Source organism: Nycticebus coucang, chromosome 10 (genome assembly GCF_027406575.1).
Source record: "Nycticebus coucang isolate mNycCou1 chromosome 10, mNycCou1.pri, whole genome shotgun sequence".
Lineage (NCBI taxonomy): Eukaryota > Metazoa > Chordata > Mammalia > Primates > Lorisidae > Nycticebus > Nycticebus coucang.
In genome coordinates, this window is record NC_069789.1 from 11,422,223 (window position 1) to 11,444,948 (window position 22,726).

Below are 22,726 nucleotides of genomic sequence, written 5' to 3' on the forward strand. Positions count from 1 at the left end.
TCAGAAAAAAATAAGTCTTATTGTATTAATATGCCATTCTTTGAAAAAAGGATATTTTTAAAGGTATTCATTCTCTTACCTCTTTGATGAAGAATGGGGCTACAATGCAATTTTCCAACTTGGGAAACATTTCAGAATCTTTACTGTTAAAGGAAAAAATCAGATTTTTTGTTTTGTTTTCTTTCAGAGATAAGAAGGCATGTAAACTGTGTGTTTACTGTGCTACAACTCTAAAAATGCATTTGGATGTAGAGTTTTAAATGAGCGTGTTTTGTTCTTTCTTACATTGGAGAGAAATAAAATTGAGTAGTACATTATGGACCGTAAGATATCTTGAGGGGATTTTGGTTTTGTAAAATGTACTATATTTTCACACCTAGAAATTATAAAAGAAATTAGAAATCACATAGAAACTCTGTTAAATTTTATTATTTGATTTGGCTCCTATTGAATCCAAACCATTTTATGCAGTGCTAATTATTTAGAGTCTCAGCTTTGCTCTTGAGTTAGCAGTACCTGATCAACTTTCCAACTGTAAAACAGTTTGAAAATCAAATGTAGCTTACATGCAAGACCCAACAAAATTAAAAGTGTTAAGTGCGTTTTGGCAGTTCACTTTTATTATGCCCAGTCCTCAAATGTACCAGCAGATAATCATCTGAATGTTAGTTATTTTTCACATGCTTATGTGATCACACAAAAAGTACATGCTAAAAAGAAGCAGATGGTGACAGATGGGGAAGGTTGAATAAGGTGGTTTTGGAAACCTAGAGAAATGCACTTCTGTAATAGTGTAAAAATAAAAATTATTTGATAATCAAGTTAGAACTAACAAAAAGATTGCAAGAAATGACTTGATTGTTGGGAAATAATATAATATTTAACTATTGTTGCTACTGAGGAAGAAAAGTATATAATTTTATTTCCTCTAAGTGTAAAATGATTTTTTTTGCAGTGGCTGAAATGCAATTTTTGATACATTCTTCTTAGTTTTCAGAACCTCATTTTTACAAAACATTCGCTTGCTGTAATTTTACTTATTTTTCTTTCGAAACCTATCTTTATATCTCTCATACATACAATGTCACATTTTGAAAACATCTGAAATAGATCGGTTTGATAACTATTTTGATACAAAGATTTGTTCAAGATTATTGTGATAGAGCAATGCACAGATGGAAATTAAATACTATGTAAATTTAAAGTCAAAGTATACATTAATTTGCAAAGAAGATAGTAAAAGCTGTAGAAAAGGCGGTTCTAGCATGTAGTGTAGGTGAGGGAAGTAGAAATTAATTCAAATGGAATGTAGTAAATGGAATTTTATTTATTTTAAATCCAGCAAAGAATAAATGTAAAAGATATTCTTGTGAACTCTGTCAATATTGTTTTTAAGAGGTCTTAAGAGAATTGAATGAGGCTAAAGTTACATGTGTTTGCACCTTTAATCTCTAGGTAAAAATACTAACACATGTAGTAGTCACTCTTATTAGCTCCTGGACGAAGTTCTCCTGTATTCCAACAGATTGGAAAACTAGTCCTAGAACTTTTAAGCATTTAATGAAAAGAGAGAGTTGTTTTATATAGGCTTTCTGAAACATTTAATTTTATTTAGTTAATAATTCATATAACACCTGTCCTCCTTAGATTTTTGAAAACCTTCATCTTCCTGGTAGACCCCAAAAGGTCTCATCACCAATTTTGAAAGGCAAAATGAAGTAAAGGAGCACAGTGGTTCATTCAGATGGAAGTTAGCTGCTCAGTAGTTAGAATTCGTATTTAAGAACTTCTGCCATATGTTGGCATACTATTTAATTGAATATATTTAATTTACCTTTTTCTGGACTATGGTGCTATTTTATACTATTTTGGGGGTAATATTAAAAGCCATCCCATTTTGTCTCATAACTGGTTATTGTTTAAATATGAAGTAAAATGGAATTAATGCCTCTTGATGTTTAAAGGGGGTGACTTACCTATTTAGAGATCCGTCCATCCTAATACTAGCTGTTTTTCACCTGAACTTTTTTCAATGTTACATGGCTTTTGTGGCTTTTACAGTCAGGATATTTGCATTCAGTACTTTGGTATGATTCTAGTTCAAAAACAAGTTTAATTTTAAAATCTCTGAAGCATGAGAATATATAGAACACTAACCCCAGGAGAACACCAGTGATTACCTATAGTATTTTACTATGGCTGTAAGTAAAGAACCAAAGACCCAGTTTCTTCGAATCTCAGTGTTTATTCTTTCAGAATAAAAAGGATATATAGAAATCTCATAGTAAGTGCAATTTAATCACAGTTATTATATCCAGTTAGCTTTTTTCTTGTTGAAGGGATTTTCTTGTGCTAGCCAGTTTGTGTTTGAAAGTACGATGTTAACTATATGCAAGTAATCGTGTATATTTGCTAGAAGGTGTCCGTAAAGTGTACAGCATTCTCATTCATAGCAAATGGCATTTACAGTTGCTGTCACATAAGAATTATTAGAACAGTTGAGGACTAGTTATAAGTTACATTTATGAGGAATACACCAAGAAATCATAGAATTCATAATTATGAATTGAAATATACTTCCGAAGCTGCAATTCATTTTAAAATCTGAAGGCTCGCAGGTCATTTTTTTGAACAAATACCAGTAATGTTAGGAATATATAAAGGGCTCCCTTTAGAATACATACGTATCTGTTACCTGAAGTGAAAGGAAGGCTACAAGAAGAAAATTTGTTCTTGAATTAGTGGTGAATTGGTCCATCGAAGTTCGCAGTTTACTTTCACAACATAGGTGTGCAGACAGTTTGTTTAGATGTTTAATTTTCCCCCATCTGTTCTGTCAAGATTATTGATTGAGCAGTAAGCTACTCCAGGGGACACGTGGCCTCCTGTGACTGCTCACCTTGGTGCGTTGTGAGGCCTAGCTACCAAGAGGAGATGTCCCTTTAATAAATTTAGTAAATTGTAATTGGTAAAAGAATATTGGAATGAAGGTGTTTTTTGCAAATGTCCACTAGCCAAATAAATACTTACATTGGGAACTTTAATTGATGATATTATTTTAAAATACATAGTTTCTTATTTAATTTCAGTCTTTGAAATTAGTAACCACTCAAGATATGGTGTTTTTTAAACTTACCTAGTTGTTTTATAAATGGAAGTGTCCTAATTATTACCAAATATTACCAGAATATTTAACATTAATCGGTACCTGCTACCCTGTTTCCCCGAAAATAAGACCTACTTACAGGAAAGATAAGACGTCCCCTGAAAATAAGACCTAGCACATCTTTGGGAGCACACCTTAAAATAAGACACTGAAGTCAGGGTATGACTTCCCTGAATCTTAGATTCTATTATATCAAGAAATTAAGTAATATCTGGCTCTGGGCAGAAAAATTGAAACTAAACCTTGTTCCCTAGACTTTGTGCTCTGTTTGACGTTTGATTTGATGTGATCTTGTAATGTTCCAGATCCTTTCCTGTCCTTTCTATCTGTTTGGGGCCCTTGTGTTAAATGTAGGTATAGAGAATACAGTGGTCCATAGGGATAGTAGGAATAACAAATGTCTACTTTCTCATTTAAACTGTGAGTTTGATTTAAAAGTCAGTAACACTGCTTTCATGGGTAAAAGAGACATTTTAGATTAATTCTTCAAGATCACTGTTTTACTAGATTACTTCAGGAACATTTTGATGTATGTTTATATCCAGATTACATAAGAACCAGCATTTTAATGGAGTTGAAATGCACTTTACCATTGTCATCCCTGTACTTTTGATCACTGTTTGTCATACCCTGTATCAGCGTCACAATAGCCACAAAATAAATTAGCCTTTTTGCTAGGAAAGAAGTTATCAGAAATAGCCAGAAAGGATTGCAATCCTTAAAGAGTGTGAATTTTATATGTTACTATAATTTTAGGAAAATAAATATTTTGAGTAAGGGAGAAGAAATATCTTATAAAAGTAATCTGTTGGATTTGAATTATTTAATTTGACTTTGGGATTTCCAGAACATTTCAAAGTATTGTGTTTTGAAATAATTCACATTTAAGGAGAGAGAAAGGATATTGTTTGAACAATAGGAACACATTTTACAACGTACATCCACATGCAGAATATTGCAACTATTTTTATTTCTTGTGTGTTTTATCTTACAACTGTTTGTAGGTTGGAGTTGAACAAAATTCTTTCCTTTTAAATGATAGTGAAGTCTCTTAGGTAAAGAGGGCTGGCTTGGTCGCTGGAGTGTTTTGTACTCAGCATTGCTTAAGTTTACGTGTCGATAAGACAGTACATTACATCAATTTTGTTCGTATAAACTGATACAGCAAACAGTTCTAATTATAGCATTATGTGTCTGTATATCAATTAAAGCACGTATGTTCAGAAGCAAAACCACTCATTTAGAGAATCAGTATTCATTTTACAAAGCTAAATAAAATATATTTTATTTTATCAAACAGATATTTTTACAATGAAGTTTTATTTTTCAGTTGCTTATTTCTCTTCAAAAATAAAAATCCTCTTTTTATGTACTGACTTTCCCTTCTGGCTGCAAACCAGGTATTTAAACAAAAATAAAGGATTGCCAGTTTTGCCAGCTGGGGATGAGAACCCGGCTGGTGAAATGTGGGTTCAGAAGGCAGTTAATCCAGCTTTTATGCTTTTTATGGTTTTATGAAAAAAGAGGTTAAAAACCACATTTGGCTGCTTTTTGTGTGTCCCACTGTTTTGTTGTTATGGTAGGAATGCAGTTAAAGGTTCTTAGATTTAAATTTTTTTTTGTTATTAGGTAAAATCCTGTGTCAATTAGATAAAGGCCTCACTAACAGTGCACTATCCTTGAATCATCAAAAGTCATTGGTATTTTAAAATTATGTATAAAGGATTTCTTAAACTTCAATACCCATGTGAATGGAATTCTTTGCACTTCCCTTAGGTTATTTCTTGTCTTCTATTTGTTCTCATATTACTTACTTCAAGCAAGTATAAATTCAAAATTTTTCTTTTTGGCTAGATGAGAAATAGAATTTATCGTTCTTCCAGAAAATATTTTCCTTAGTTTATGATTTGCAGTAGATTTCTAGAAAAATCATGCAAACTATATTTGTATTCATATCTTATCAACGAAGTTTTCAGTATTCTTTAGTTATGAAATAAACATTGATGCAGTGAATTAAAAATCTTTTCATAGTATTCCAAAAACGCTGAATAGATCTTTAAGTAACATAATTTTTTCTTGAAATTATATCCATCATCTTTAAATACTCTGTGTATCAAAGTACTTTTCATAGTATTTATTGGTTGTCATAAGGTAACTGTCAAAAATACCATCTGTAATTTTATGAAATTATTGACATATTTTAAATAAAAGCCATATAAGAGTAATTGTCAACAAAAGATTTAATTAATTCAAGAAAGTTTGGAATAAGAGTACTACTTTGTTCTTATCAAATTTTCTCTTACGTAATGAATTATAAAGTTTTTGTTTAATTGATAAAATTCATGTGATGTGATTTTCTTGAGCTGGTTTTCTCAAACCTGAGAGGATCAAATAAAGTAAGCTTTAAGATTATTCAGATATAGTTATTTAAAATAAAATATCAAAAGATGCATATATATGAGGAATACTTTATTGGATGAGGAAAAAAATCTGATAAAAAGATAGGACCAAATTTTTCCTGGGACAAATGGTAAATTACTGCATTCCAGTTTGAACAGGTTGTTCTAACATAGCCAAACTGATACTTTCATGTCATTTCTTACTAAATTTATTTCACATGTAATGTATTTTAGGAAACGACTTTAAGGACATATACCATACAGATATAAAGGCCGTGATTTTTACCGTGTTTTAACAGAAACTTTTGTTGTAAGGTATTAAAGCTTTGGATACTAAAATTCATTACAACTTGAACAATAAACCTTTATATTCACTTTGTTAATTAAATATTTCCAAAAAGAGTTTAAACACTTACAGGGGCTCCGAGATTACTTTAAGTTTATTTGAATGGGTGTCAATGCTTGATCGCCATTACGCTGAGTTTGTTTACTCCCGTCTTTCACTGTAGGATTACTTAGTTCCTCTTAAAGCAAGAGTATGTAAAGCACATCGTGTGCTGTGTAATCAGTGTGGTCTTGCTGTAAGTTGTTACTTAATGCCTACATTAGTGGAAGCAGAGTGATGAAGTCAGTAGGCCTAGGAGAAAATATGTAGATATGCTAGCTAATGTTTTTCATTTGATCCTTTTATACCGTAAAAAGTGTAAAACCATTTAACTAGGCATACTTTTTTGTATAGCTTGTCCCCTATCTGTACACTGACCATTTCTGGATATATGACATCATGAATATTGTGTATACTTGATGTGATTTATATCTTTTGTTAGGATGTTTTATGGTTTAAATATTAAGATCTCAGAACAGACTACCTAGACTTTGAAAGTTAAGATTCATTTTCATACAAAAACATTATGTTTTATGAATAAGGCTTTTAAAGTTAACGCATGATAATTAATCTTCTTACTGGTTTCCCTTTCAGGTGTTAGAAGATAACGACTATGGCCGAGCAGTGGACTGGTGGGGCCTCGGGGTCGTCATGTATGAGATGATGTGTGGGAGGTTACCTTTCTACAATCAGGACCATGAGAAACTTTTTGAACTAATACTGATGGAAGACATTAAATTTCCTCGAACACTCTCTTCGGATGCAAAATCATTGCTTTCAGGGCTCTTGATAAAGGATCCAAATAAACGGTAAGCTCAATGCTCAGTGAGTTACTGACGAATGTGGTTAAAAATTGTGATATGGAAATTAATTCAAATATAACTAACTCCAAGAAGCAATGTATTTGATGTAGACATCTTTCCACTGAGATACTGACTTATTTTTAACTGTGTAATATAGAACATTTAAAAAATGTCTTTAGCTCTTTCTCAACTTGAAAATTTTATGCAGGTTTACCAAATAAGGATTTTGAGAGTTGCATTATCTATATTATGAGTGAACAATTTCTTAATTGCCCTGTTGCTTGATACTAGGATGGGAGAATCTCTTTTCTTTTCAGTTTCTGGGCCTTAATATTTCTTACAAAAATTAAATAGAGATGTTTCTCTATACTCCCCCCTCAACCTGTGTTAACATATCTGCTTTTTTTCTTTTCCATGCATAGCTGAAGGGATCGATGGCAAAATATGCTTTATACATTTTGTATTTCTGTTTTGTGGCTACAGCTATGACCTAAAGAATCTCAGAGCCCTCCCTTGCTGCTTTGTTCAATAAGCCATGATGTTTCTCGTTCACACTTACATATTCATTCACATATACTCCATAAAAATAAACATGAAATGACTATTAATTTTTAAATGTTCCTTAATACATGTCTTTTTATGTATATATCATATGTATCCACCCTTCTATCTGGATACCTGTGCATATCATGATTTCTTTGAAAGTCTATTAGATTTTAAGCATCTGGAGGTTAGATGAATTCATATATTGTTGAGTCTTTTATAATACCTCACATAATGTTTGGTTATAATATTTTGTTTATAGTTGATGCTCAATATGTATTTACTGACAGACAGGATTAACAAGTGAAGGAATAGTTGAATCCTAAAATTTGGGCTTTGTCTACCCTAGAAATGGTTTCTACTGCATGCATATTGCTCTTTAAATTTGTAAGTAACATGATTTCTGCCTTCCACAGCAATAAGCAAACATGATAAAAGAGATACCATCTTTTTGCTTGTGAAGAAAAATTCACAAATATATTTTGTAATCCTAGTAACAGACACTAATTTGTGTTTATAAAGTAATTATGTTTTCCTTTTTAGCACCCTTTCACATCTGTTTTCTCTCTTGCTTTTCAGTAGCCTTGTATGGTACATAAGGTAGAAATTATTCTCATTTCCATTTGATACAAGTACAAACAAAGGCCCAGAAAGTTAAGTGATTTATTCTAGATCTTACAGGAAATTCATGTAGAACAAGAGCAGAAATCGGGTTCCTCCACACCTGTTTGGTATTTTTTAACTATCTTATTTACAGTGCAACACTCTCAGTTTAGGTTTTGAAATACATTCTATTCTTTTTTTTTTTTTTGTAGACAGTGTCTCATTTTGTCGCCCTCGGTAGAATGCCTTGGCGTCACACCTCACAGCAACCTCCAGCTCTTGGGCTTAGGCGATTCTCTTACCTCAGCCTCCTGAGTAGCTGGGACTACAAATGCCTGCCACAACACTCAGTTATTTTTTTTGTTGTTGCAGTTTGGCCGGGGCTGGGTTCGAACCCTCCACCCTTGGTATATGGGGCTGGCGCCCTACTCATTGAGCCACAGGCACTGCCCAGAAATATATTCTATTCAATATGTTTATTTTCTAATCATGTGATGAGTAGCACTTGGTGGTAGATAATCTTTAAACAGAGCTATGACTTCATTTCATCTATTTTATTTGGGGATCTATTATTTGACTTGGTTTCAAGGGCAGTAAATTTTTATCACCATTTCCTGATTCGTGCAGGTAACTCTAACCACCCTTTTTGTGTGTGTGTCCCTCTGTATAAGCAGCTAGTGGAACAGAATTATACTTGTGGTTTTCATGTCTATATCTCATACATTTTTTTCAGTCTTCTCTTCTCCATGGATTACATGTATTTAATAATAGGTACTCAGGAACTGTTGAATGAATTTGGGGTAAAATTTTAGAATGTTAGTGGCCTGATATGTAGGATAACTCGTTATGATTTGTTCACCCAAATTGTTAGATTGGTATTGATCTAAAGAGAATATGTAGTATTTTCAATTATGATACATTATTATAATATGTCAAGCCTCTCCAGAGATGCATTAAAATATTGGACTGCAAGGATGAACAAGTCTCTACTCTAGATGTTCACAGAATAATGTGTGGCACAAAACACGTACCCACAGATGTTCAGGCCACACTCCGTACAAAGTGCTGTTGAAATTATTAGCCCTGTCTAGAGAATTGGAGGATTCCAACAGGCTCATGAAGGAGTTGGAATTTGCAATGACCCTCAGGCAGAGAAATTTTTGTGTAAATTACAGCTAAAATTACAAATGAGCATGGTATTTGAGAAGCTCAGTGCCTGGACAGTAGAAAATGAGTTGGGTAACGTTGGGAAATGAAGCCCTATATGTGGGATTGTAAGGGTTTTATGTTTCTTAGAAAATAATTGTTACTAAGAAGGGGATGCAAATTTGAAGCAAGGGATGGTATAATCAGATCTGTGTTATTAAAGGTAAGTCTGTCTCATCTGTGGACAGATTAGAAGAGTAAAGAGGCGGGAGCAGGCAGGCAGAGCAGTTAAGAATGTTTATGGAATTTCTAGATAAGAGAAGGAAGCCTTCCTAAAGCAGTGGCAAACAAGAGCTCTGTGAATGATTAAATAGACTTGGTGAGGAAGGAGGAGGAGTCAGGGCGCCTCTGAGGTTTCCAGAGAGGTGACTAGATTAATAAATGGGGTATTACTGGCAGGGAGTACAAATGAAGGAGGCTTAGTGGGGAGGGCATGGATATTGACTTTGGATGTATCCAGTCTGAGGTTTCTATAGATAACCAAGATGGAAATGTCAAATTAGCAACTGGAAATATTATAATAATACCAGTGCTTCAAAGCAACACAGGAACTAAACACATGGATTGGGAGCCATAGACATCTCAGACGTGGTTAGAGCCAAGACAGTGGTGGCGAGGACAGAGTCTGGGAAACATGGCAATTTAAGAGGGAGAAGAAAAGCAAACAAAGGGCTCTGTACATCTCTCATTTCTCTCTATTCAGCTATTTAATTACTGCCTGAATTTTGGAGTATGCTTTAATGAATTGCTGTTAGTTCTGTGAGAGGGTCAACTTTCATTTTGATTTCATTTATTATTCTCCATTACTTTATAAGTATTGTTGGTCCCTTCTTTATCTTTCTGTACAGAGTTTATAGAAAAAGCACGGCCTTGTGTTACATTCAGTGACACTAGGATATGAATTCTGTGGTGTTCCTCATAGTAAAGAATTCATAGTAACGGAGGATTCACTTTGGCATTCTGATATTGGAGTTTAGTACTCTAGACTTAAATATCTCAGTTCAAAGCATATTTTGTTATTATTTTGAAGTCTTAAATTGTACATTAGAGAGTCATTGACATTGAAATTTTTGACAGATTCACACTTTGAGGAAGCCTGTGTTAAAGAATTTCTCCAAGCTTCTAAAATGGCAATCTAAGATTGTATTCTTAGACTTTGCATAGTATTCATGACTGATATTTTAGTTTTATATGTATATTTGATAAATATAGAATAAATGCTGGCTATGTCCAGAGCCAAACTATTGCTAGAGAGCTTGAGGGGTTACACAAAATGAGTAACCAAAGCTGGATTAAAACCTTTTATTTACAAAATGATTATGATTCTCCATCCCAACGCCCGCCTTATGTAAAATCTCAAGTACAATTCAAATGAAAACAGCATTGAAATAAACTATAGCATAAGTTTGAGAGAATACTATGGAGTTCTCATTTTTCTCATGCAGAGTACTTTGATGCATACTTTGAATTATTAAATTCTTTTCAGAAACCTGTGTTTGATCATTTTGAGCTTCTGGCTCCTTCTTAGATAATCTAGTACTGATGTCTGTCTTCAAAGAGTTTGCAGCCTCCTGGGAGAGAGGCGTACACAACTTGACATGGAGTGAATCAGAGTGAGGGCAGGGACTGGAGTCCTGAGCCTTACCCAATACCAAACGTCCAGTCTGGGAGTCCCAGTGCAAACATCCAGCATCGCCATTCTGGTCCTGTGCCATCCAAAAGTCCCTTCTCTGACGTGTGATTCATTGAGAGAATTCTATATGGATCTGGGAACAGGAGAGAGCCAGTTGTGGGCAACATTTATCATCACTAAAGATGTTTGGGTATCAGCTGATTGTTTTATTTTCCTTTCTGACAGTGTGTCAGAGGATCCTAGGTCCTTCCAGTCGTGTGGTTGTATCTGATAACCAGAGTTTGTTAGAATGGCTTAATTACAATCAGGCAGGGTGGGATGTACCTGCAGACCTACTTAGGACCATGAGGTGGGAGGCGCGCTTGAGCCCAGGAGCAGTTTGAGGCTTCATTGAGCTGATTGCACCACTTTATACCAGCCTGGGTGACAGAGCCAAACTCTACCCCTAAACACACACGAAAAATACGGGTAAATCTCATCTTAAGTTGAAATACAGGTTTATCTGGATGGCTTACCCCATTGTTCCATCAGGGAATATCAGTGTTTTCTGTGACCTACTTGTTTCTTCCCACCCCGTGATGTGTTGGAGCTGGCACGGAACCAGCACATGAGACCCAGTTATGAGATTTGCAGCAATATTGTGAGATGGCTGTTTAATATAATAATTATTAAATATTAAATTATACATTTACAAATTAAATCAAGACTAGGACAGGCAAAGGTAATAAATACTCAACATTTGTCACTTCTTAATTTTTTACATTTTGCTAATTGTGTTTTTGAGGTTATTTGTGTGGAAATAATGAACAATGGTTTGCAACTGTGCGTCTTCCCCCCACTTCTGTGTCGTGTGACATAATATTGGTAGCCTAAAATTAGCCATGGGAGGAGTATTTATACCACCAAAATTGGCAAATATTGTAAGTTGGGGCTTGACTTACTGTTTTGTTAACTATTTAGATTTAGAAAGTGATAGAAAGTGTTAATAATCCAGATTATATTTTAAAGTCTGTTGTGTCTGTGTTCCATACATTGTAAATAGCACAAAAAATGGAGTAAATCTTCTTTCATTTTCTTTTACAAAATGACTATTAACCATTCTCATAACCAGACTATGAACCATTCAGCAAAGAAGTCACATAACCATCTAGTGAAGTTCAGATATGTTTTCCTCTCCTATCACTTTCATCTTTGACTTTAACATAAACAAAAACATCAAGACTGATCAGATTAAACTAATCATTTTTGATAGTTACGTTTATAGGTGGCTTTAGAGTTTGACAAAGCCTAAGTTTTCTCTGGGAATCAGTTTGCTAACTTACATCTGAGAACATGGAATATGGTATCATTTTTGTAGATTTTGTGCCTCACATCTTTTATATCAGCAAAACTTAAAACTAACGTGTGTGTGTGTGTGTGTGTTCATGATCTTCCCCAGGGAGCTGGTTGCCACGTTTTTACCAGCACACATTTCTAACCATGTGCAAGTTCAAATATTAAATGCATGTGTCCTTATGTTACTAAATAGGTTTGCCTTCGTTTTTTTTCATCATTCTATCCTTGTTCCCTCCCGCCCTTCCTCCCTCTCACTTTTTTCTCTTTTGTCTTACTGACTAGTCTATGCTAGATAAAATTGGAGAAGCCAGAAGATATCAGAATTGCATATTGTGTCAAGTACTGGCTAAGAACACCTTTAAAAATGTAGGGATATATTTCTTAATTTTTAAATTCATATTGGAAGTCGCATAAAAATTACATTGTAATGATAGTTGATCTAGATTAACAATTCTGTTTCTGTGTAATTAAAGATATGGAAATAGTCCACCACAGATTATTTTCATAACCAATTATTATTTCAGAATTTACACTGACTAGTATACTTTTTTTTGCAGTTTTTTGGCCGGGGCCGGGTTTGAACCCACCACCTCCAGCATATGGGGCCGGTGCCCTATCCTTTGAGCCACAGGCGCTGCCCCCTGACTAGTATACATTTTGACCTGAGCGACTCTAAAAGTAATTTGGTTTGTGGAATTGACAGTGAGGCTGGGCGTGTAGTGGCCTATATGTGCAGTCCCAGCACTTTGGGAGGCCAAGGTGGGAGGATTGTTTGCAGCCAGGAGTTTGTAACTAGCCTGAGTAGCGTAGCGGGACTTTGTCTTTAAAAAAGAAAAACCAATCAGCCAGGCATGGTGGCATGTGTTACTGGGGAGCCTGAGGTGGGAGGGTTGTTTTAGCCCAGGTCAAGATGATAGTGAGCTGTCATCACACCACACTCCAGCCTGGGTGACAGAGCAAGCCCTTGTCTCTTAGAAAAGAAAAGAGAGACTTGACAATAATAATATCTACCATTTATTGTGCTAGGTATTTTCCTCTTATTTCTGACCCTTTCAGTAATTCACCAGTCGAGTATTAATCCCGCTCTACAGATTAGGAAACTGAAGTTAAGCAATTTTTTTTATTATCACACATCTCATAAGCACCTCTTTTAGGTCTGTCTCTAACACCTACGCTTTCTTCCAAATACTACAATCCTGAAGCTAGTTCTTTTAATGGCATATTGGGAAAATTAGATCTTACAGCAAAAGCTTTATGTTTTTATGACTGTTTATCCCAAGAATTATTACACAAAAAATTATACTTTGATACAAACTTTCACTGTTATGCTTTGGGCTTATGTAAATATTTTATACTCATTTAATTTTATTTCTGTCTTAATAGCCTTGGTGGAGGACCAGATGATGCAAAAGAAATTATGAGACACAGTTTCTTTTCTGGAGTAAACTGGCAAGATGTGTATGATAAAAAGGTAGGATATCTTCATAGGGTACTATGCACAAATTTTGGCTACTCCGCTAAAATTAATCTATGTCAAAACAACTTTTAAATGAATGATATTTTCTACTTTACCCTGACATTTGAGTGATTATTGAATTTCTGAACACAAAATTTTATGTGTAATTTGGCTTCCCTGCCTCTTGAAATTTTATTTAATGGGAACAAAATTTATTTTGCTCCTTTTTTTCCATAATAATTTGTTGTTTTTTTGATTAAAAAAAAAAGACACCAAACATTGTTTTTCTTTAGGAAAAGTAGTAGAAATAAAATCATAATTTTAAAATCTGTCTTATGCCTTTAATTTTAAAGTAAACACTTCAGATTTAGTTATACAGATCCTTATTTTTAAAGGAACTTAAAAGAAATTTAGTTGTAATAATTAACAACGTAATAAATTTATTATCTTATTTCAGACTTCTCTGTTATTTGAAACAACTTTATTGCCTACAAAATGAATATCACAAATTATGTTCATTGTAATATGGTTATTGTTTTAATATTATGATTTTTATGTAAGTTCAGGAATAGGAAATTGTGTCTATTCCATCTTTATAAAACTACTTTAGGTACTGTTGATTTGATTTTGATATTTTCATTTTCAAATGCTTCCAGAAAATTTTTACTGTGAAATTTTTATGTAATTTAGTAATTTGCTAAGAATTTTTGTCTATTTTGTTTGGTTAGTCCATTCATTTTAGTTTATTCCAGATTTTAATATTTTTCTCTGATGCATTTATCAGTCAGCAACATTCATGGAGTTAGGGTCTTGTTTTGTGCCAAATATTCTTCTGTGTTATCCTCTAAGGTAAGGATAGGATTATGTAAGTTACAAGGAAATAACAAAAGTGCTTCATTTCTGTATTATGTTATTGGTAATAGAGAGTATAGTGGTTTTCTATACAATTTCTTCTAGTTAGGAGTTTGAAATAGATGTACTTATTAAACTCCTCATATTTCAGTTCAATTAAACTCACATATCTTGAGTTTCTACCATGTATAAAGCACTATGTTAAGTATTGGATCCTTACAACCTCTAATTAGAAACATATGACTATTCTTAAATGACCTAAATGTTTAGGAACTTTTGTAGACAATTTTACATCCACTTTCTGTCATTGGCAACAGTGAGTTACGTGCATGTGTAGGGAGGCCCCAGATGAACTGTGTGCGGTTTTTATCTTGCCAGTACACTACAGAAGAGCCTGCAACACATCAGTCTTCCTGTACCTCCCAGAAATATAGTCAGAGGGTTTTTTTGACACACAAAACTATAAGCTACAATTAAATATCCTCTCACTATACCCTGTCCAGGAAGGACTCATAAGATAAAAAAAAGAAGAGGAGAAAAAATATTTAAGAGAAAATGGTTGGGGCACCAATGTGGCCTTGTTAACTCTAAGAAGAGAAAAACGTGGACTTTGTTCAGTCCTGTGGGGTGACTAAGATATGCTATAGAAATTTCTTTCTTTTTGTTTTTTTTTTTTTGCAGTTTTTGGCTGGGGCCGGGTTTGAACCCGCCACCTCTGGTATATGGGGCCGGAGTTCTACTCCTTGAGCCACAGGCGCCGCCCCTACCAAAATTTCTTTATCTCAGTGTTAGCTATTTATGTTAAATGGTAGTTCGCCAGGAGGAAGCTCTAAGAACCCAATCAGCATAGTGAGAAAGCAACGGTTACCCTGTCTCTGCTCCATTGGGCTGCATGTGACCAGAATAAAGGAGATGTTTAGGCACCCAGGCAACTGCTGGTGTATGTGGGGTTAGAGGAGCCAGCAAGTCGAGGAGGGAGAAAAAGCTTCCAAAACGTAACTCTAGAAAGGAGTGGAGAAATTAATTTAAATTACTATAATTAATTTTAATAAAGGACACCACTTAACTTGAGCCAAGGTATTAAGCGTCTTGCTCTGCAGAAGTAACAACATTTCCATAAACTGTGAATTGGTTGTGGACTAATGCCTTCTGGAGGCTCCTCCTGGTGTTCTCAGCCACCCATATATACTTGCAGAAGCAACATCATTATAGCTGCACTTTTAAATTTGAGTCTTTTTCTAAAAGGCAATGAAAATGTGCTGAGTCTATTTGGGTTTGTATCATATCACAGATAAGCAATTATGGGAACCAGCCAGATGCCAGCAGCTATTTTAATGAATTCTAGCACTTTGAACAGTATAAATTATTAAATAATTTATAAAATAGAACATTTCTTATGGAGTCCTTATATATGGGCCATTAAGAAAGTTTTGAGATACACAAAAATCAAGAAACATAAAATCTGCATGAATGGAAACAATTGAAGCCCTCCCAGCAACACTGGTAACCCGAGCAAATTGAAACTTGTATGGGGAATCAGAAAGGACCATAACACAGTCTGTCTCAAAACTTTCTTAGTGACCTACATATAGGTAAGTTCATCATAATAGGTAAGTTCATCTCTAAGAGTGGGTATTTTTTACTACATTTTCATTAATAAGTTTGGGGAGATTTATTATTTTTGTTAATTTATTATCACATAATTATTAGCTATTTTTTTCTACACATAATAGCAAATCCAGAGATGAAGTCATGTCTAGAGATACTAGTATCGTTAGGGGTGATCTGAGTCTCTCCCTAGACAAGTGAAAAGTGACTAGTCCTGATGACAAGTAGTGTGATGTACCACTCTAGAGAGTGCATGTTGAGATGGGGAAGACCTGGGCCCTCGTCCTGGGTTTGCTTCTTTGCTTCCTTTGTGGAAGGAGATGGACAGATATTTGTCTTGTGCAGATCACGACCCCTTAAGTCCCTTCAGTCTTTAGAATTCTCTCGCAGGATATTTTTTTTTTTATTAAATCATAACTATATACATTGATATGATCATGGGGCATCATACACTCGCTTCATAGACCATTTGACACATTTTTATCACAGTGGTTAACATAGCCTTTCCGGCGTTATCTCAGTTACTGTGCCAAAACATTTACATTCTACATTTACCAAGTTTCGCAAATACCCCTGTAAGATGCACCACAGGTGTGATCCCACCGATCCCCCTCCCTCTACTCACCCCCCCCTTTCCCACTTCCCCCTATTGTTAGGTTGTAACTGGGTTATAGCTTTCATGTGAGAGCCCCAAATTAGTTTCATAGTAGGGCTGAGTACATTGGGTACTTTTTCTTCCATTCTTGAGATACTTTACTAAGAAGAATATGTTCCAGCTCCATCCATGTAAACATGAAAGAGGTAAAATATGTACACCATGGAATACTATGCAGCCTTAAAGAAAGATGGAGACTTTACCTCTTTCATGTTTACAAGGATATTTTTATAGTATGAATTTATCTAGATAAATTTCTATATAGATTATATACTCAGTTTCTCAGTCTGCTACAGTTTTATACGAGATGATATCAAATCTGTAAGTAAATTGGGGGAGAAGTGATCTTTTCTCAGTGAGTCTTCAGATCCATGAACACAGTGTATTTCTCCCTTAATGTAGGTGGCTGGTAATTTCACTTAGTAAATTATTTTCAGTATTTAGGTCTTATACATATTTGAGTCAGATTTACACATACTTTGTTAGATTTATCCTTAAGTATTTCATATCTGGAATGTAAATGCTATTTTAATATTTCATCTTCCCTTTTTTTTGCTGCCAATATATAGAAATACAATTGATTTTTTTTTAAATATCGACCTGGTGTTCTATAGGCTTGCAAGAATTAATTGTTGTAACTTACAGTTCTCTGCACACACAATGATCTACTCTGTAAAAAAAAAATTTTGCTTCATTTCTAATCTGTATGCATTTTATTTCTTCTTTTGCTTTGTTGTATTGGCTAGAACCTTCATTACAATATTGAATAGAAATGGTAAGAGCAGACATCCTAAGTTGTTCCTCATCTTAGGGAGAAAAAAGCATCTTTTACCATTAAATATGAATGTTAATGAGCAGATCTAGATGACCCCCCTGGGTTTCTAACTGTTATTCTCCAATAAAAGGAAAGCCAGAGCTCTTTAGAGAAGTAGTTGATTTCAGAAATGGTATGGGGAAAATAAAAGATGAGTCTGGAGCATTTTGTGGTGCCAGAAAGTAAGAAGGAGTTTAAAATATATATGTATTTTGGAAAGAGGCAGAAAGGAGCCAACCCTGAGTAATTCTCTGTCAGTAACAAAATAAATACACTGTCAGGTTATGGCCCAAGGAATAAGACAAATATCCTTCAGTCCCTAGAACATAAATAAATGATAGAATAAACAAATAAAGTGTTGAGTTGTTTGAGTGCTGATGTTTTCCTTACAGATGAATTCCAGTTAATAAATGTAAAGGGGGTGAGTGAAGGAGAAAATCACCATTAGAGTATAAAAATTGCTAATGCAAGATCCACCTGTGAAGGCAAAGATAACTGAGCTCAGGAAGAATCTTTACATAGTCTCAAACTATCCCCTTTTCGAAGAAAACAAATATTTATCATTTGCAAATGTAAAAAGCATAATATTATAGTGGAGAAACCTGGCAGAGATAGTGTCTTAACCAAGTGATTAGAGTTACCACCACTAGCAAGGGGAACCTCTGAGCTGATGCTCTGAGAAGGGTACATCACTTAACCTCAACATAATCACGAGAGAACGTGAAGATCCCCCCTTGGAGCGACATCTCTTAAAGTATCTGGCCAAATAACTTCAAAAGTGTCAGCTTCATAATAGACAAAAAATGATGGTTGAACTTTCACATTGGAGGAGACTGAGGTGACATGATGACTAAATGCAATGTGGGCATTAGTGAAAAAAGAACAAAAGGTGAAATCTAAATAAAGTTAGTAGTTTAGTTAATAGTGTTCTACTGATGTTAATTTCCTAGTTTGGATAATTGTGCTATGGCTCTGTAAGATGTTACCTTTTAGGAGGAAAGTGGATAATTGTGCTATGGCTATGTAAGATGTTAACTTTTAGGGGACAGTGGGTAAAGGGTATATGCAACTGTGTGTACTATTTTCGTAAGTTTTCTCTAAGACTAAAATTATTTAGGTATGATTTATAAAAATACGATTTTAATGTAGATTTTTTAAAATACTATCTTCATCAGGTTAAGGAAGTTCTATGTCTACTGAGAGTTTTTATCATGAATGGGTGCTGAACTTTATTAAAAGATTATTCTGCATTTATTACAATGATCATATGGCTTTTCTCCTTTATGTCCTATTAAAATGGTGAACTAATGTTGATTGACTTTTTCTAACATTAAATGAACTTTGCATTCCAGGATTGGGGGGAAGTCACCTGTTCATTATCTGTTATTATATATTGCTGATTTGGTATGAAGTTATCTTCTAAGGATTTTTGCATCCTTAATCATGAGGGTGATAGTGTTACATCATCTCCTTTTCCTAAGATATCTTTGTATGATTTTCATTTCAAGATCGTGTTTGACTTTTTAAAACAGGTTGGAAAATAGTTTTTCCTCTTTAATTGTATAAAATAGTGTGTGTAGAATTGGTATTATTTGTTAATTAAATATTTGGTAGAGTTTACCAGAGAAGTCATCACCTGGGCCTGGGGTTTTATCTTCATTGGGAGTTTCTTTAATTGCTATGGGCCTGTTGTGGGTATTTGTTTCTTCTTGAATGAGAAAAAAGTCCTCTTTAAGGACTGTTAGTCATTCTTTGCAAATATTGACATGTGTTTATGTCAAAATATTTTTAAGTTTACCTTTTGATTCCTTCTCAACTCAAGCATTATTTATAACGGTGTTGTTCAGTTTCCAGATCCATGGATTTTTCGGGATCTTTCTGTGACTGATTCCTAGCTTAATTCTCTTCTGTTTGGAAAACATACTTTATATGATTTGAATTCTTTTAAACTTACCAAAATTTGTTTATGGCCCAGAAGATGATGTATGTTGGTATATGTTCTGTATAGACTTTAAAAAAAATCTAGACAGTTAACACTTGAATGACATGGGTGTTAGAGGGGCCAGCCATGTTCCCATTTAGTTGAAAATCCATTTGTAACTTTCAAATTCCTAAAAATATAATTAGTAATAGCCTGCCATTGACCCGAAGCCTTACCTCTCAACTATTATACACTGCATTATTACAGAAAAGTAAGCCAGAAAAGAGAAAATGTTAAGAAAATCATAAGGAAGAAAAAATGAATTTACCATTTATTAAATGCATTGGATCATTATGAAGACCTTCATCCTCACTATCTTTAGGTTGACTAAGCTGAGGAAGAGAATGGGTTGGTCTTGCTGGCAAAGACAGAAGAAAATTCTCGTAGGAGCCCGTGCCCACTTGTTAAAATGTGTTTTGTTCAAGGGGCACCTTCTGCATTGGTTGCATAAATACTCTACCAGTATTCCTTAGGTCAGGATGCTCAACGGTTTTTATGTCCTCTATATTTGTACTGATTTTATGTCTACTTTTTCTTCTATCAGTTACTAAAAAAAGATTGTTGAAATCAACTGTAATTGTGGATTTATCTTTTCAGTTTTGTTTCATGTACTTTGAAGTTTCATTGTTCACTGCATATACATTTATTGTTTTTTTTTTTTTACTTGTACTAATTGATGAGGAACATGTGCAGTTTTGTTACTTTCTAGATTGTATAGTAGTCAAGTCAGGGCTTTTAGGAAACACATCACCCAAATATTGTCCTCATCAGCTAATTCCTTGCTGTCCTTCGTCCCTGTGAGTCTCACGTTTGTCCTTTCCCTCTCTGTCCACGTGTACACTTGCTTTTTGGTGTCCACTTGCAAGTGGAAACATGCAGTATTTGACCTTCTGTGCTTGGCTTGTTTCATTAAGATAACAGCCTTTGCTTCCATTCACCTTGCTGCATAAGACACGATTTCATTCTTTGTAATGGCTAAACAGTATTCCCTTGGTAAATACACCACATTCTCCATTAATGGACACTTCAATTGATTCTGTATCTTTGCTACTGTGAACAGTGATGCAGTAAACATACAAGCACAGATAGTATTTTTATATATTGATTTATTTTCCATTTAGAAAAGGAAAAAGGATATCCCAAAGCAGGATACCCAGTGCTGAGATTGCCGGATCTAATGGTGGTTCTATTTTTGGTTCTTTGATGACTGATGAAGTTGCACATTTTTTCATGTAACTTGTTCACCATTTGTATGTTGTCTTTTGTGGAATGTATACTTGTATCTGTGATCACTTCTTATGGTCACACACCAATGAGAAGTCAGTTGATCCCGGGCAAGCGGTTTGTGCACATCTAGTTAAGGCAGACAACCAAACGCGCAGTGCAGTCAGCCTCTGACCCCTGCTGTGGGATCATGGGGGATGCTGAGTGGAGGTCCTCGTACATTCTAGATTTTGGTTCCTTGTTGGATGAATCATTTGTAGATATTTTCTCCAATTCTACAGTTTTTTGCTCTCTTCATTATTTTTTTTTTGCTGTGCAGAAGCTTGTTAGTTAAGTCCTGTTTGTCTGTTTTTGGTGGTGTGCTTATAAGATCTTATATTTAGGATTATGTCTTCTTGGTTAATTTATCCACTTAACTCTACTTTTTCTTAAGAAATGTCCCACTGTGTTGAGACCTAAACTGGCACAGAGCTCCTGGGCTCAAGTGATTCTTCTGACTCCGCCTCCCAAGTAGCGGGGACGACAGGCTTGTACCACCACACTCAGTTTTACCTCCTTCTTATGAAATTTTATCTATTTTCATGACATTAATCTTTGTTTTGAAATCTACTGTGATGTTAATATAAGCACTCTAGCTTTCTTTTGCTTTTGTGCACTATATCTTTTCCTATCATTTTCCTTTTGACCTGTGACAGTTATATTAAGTGGATTTTTGCAGATAGCACATAGCTGATCCTTGCTTTGTTTTTATTTATTAGATAATGTGACTTTAATAGAATAGTATAGCCCATTTCCATTTAATGCCCTTGTTGATATAATAATATGTTGACAAATTGTTTTGTATTCTTTGTTCTTTTCTCTTTATCTACCTCTTTTTAGATTTACTGAGTATTTTTTGAGTCTGTTTTATCTCTGCTATTGCTGTAGTGGCCGAATGTGTTTTATTGTTTTGAGGTTGTTTCTGGAGTTTGAAGTATTGGTGTCTAACTTAACACAGTCTACCACTGAGTGTTCCCGTGCAACAGCTTGATGCTTCTGTTGTTTATTATGCTCTCATTTTCTTATATTTTACTTTCATGTAAGTTAATAAACATCACAAAACATGGTAATTACGTTTTGCTTTAGATAATTACATTTTAAAGTGATTGAAATGCTACATATAACTATCATTAGCACTTTGCATTACTTTACATAGTTCATGCTTCTACCTGGTACCCTTCTTCTTCTTTATCCTTTCTGCTAAGGCTAATTTCACTCTACTTCAAAGGTATGATCTCTCTGGGTTTGGAAAGATTTATGGAAAGGACTATATTTGAAGGAAATCTATGATTGGAAATTAGAGAAATATAATGTTTCAGAAGGGGAAAACAATGTGAGAATAAAATAGAGAGAAGAAACGTGTTAAGATGCGCTGACTGGAGGAATCGTGCTGTGGTGGATAGAAACTGGATGTAAATAATGGACAGGGGGCTGGTTAATAAGAGTGTAGCTTCTTCAAACTTTATCTCATGTTTATGTGATCCACTTACCAGGATTACAGATCCTGAATTAAGGAAACGACATAAGGTAAATGAGTCTTTTCAAGTATTGTTGGAATCAAGGTTTAGGGAGAAGAGAATCCCCTGAAGAGACTACTGCAGTGACATGATGTTAAGGGACACTTTAGCGATCTCACTAAAGAAGAATAAAGGCAACCAGGAAGGAAAAGGAAGTGTGAATTCCATAGATACTTTAAAGAAATGAGAACTCATATTTTATTCTGAAAATACTCATAAAATATGGAGAGGAAGTTTAAGAAGAAGGATTATAGCTGGCTTTGGTAGTATTTAATTCCAGATGGAATTGTCTAAGGGCTAGAATACAGTGCCAGCATTTGAGAGTGAGAGCAGAAACGAGTATGTGTATCTGGAAATTCAGGGTTTAATTAGAGTTGTGAGAATGGATTACGACCTCTATAAGGAGGAGCAAAGGATGAGAAAATGCATGGAGGAGAGGGGAGAGAGGGCTTGGGAGTGAGGAAAGGCCGCAGGGAACGTGGGGGCTGGAACTGAGTGCTGGGAAAG

The 22,726-nt window shown here is 34.6% G+C and overlaps 1 protein-coding gene across 5 annotated transcripts in view; it reads left to right on the forward strand.

The window, feature by feature from the left end:
- AKT3 (AKT serine/threonine kinase 3) overlaps positions 1-22,726 on the forward strand; it is a 404,883-nt gene that overhangs the window by 282,597 nt on the left and 99,560 nt on the right. For all 5 annotated transcript variants that reach the window (XR_008382960.1, XM_053604360.1, XM_053604362.1 and 2 more), the window contains exons 11-12: positions 6,545-6,759; positions 13,457-13,544. Coding sequence is in view for 4 of the 5 variants with exons in the window: in XM_053604360.1 (XP_053460335.1) it covers positions 6,545-6,759; positions 13,457-13,544 (303 nt within the window). In the remaining variant the exon portion in view is untranslated. The remainder of the gene's footprint in view (positions 1-6,544; positions 6,760-13,456; positions 13,545-22,726) is intronic.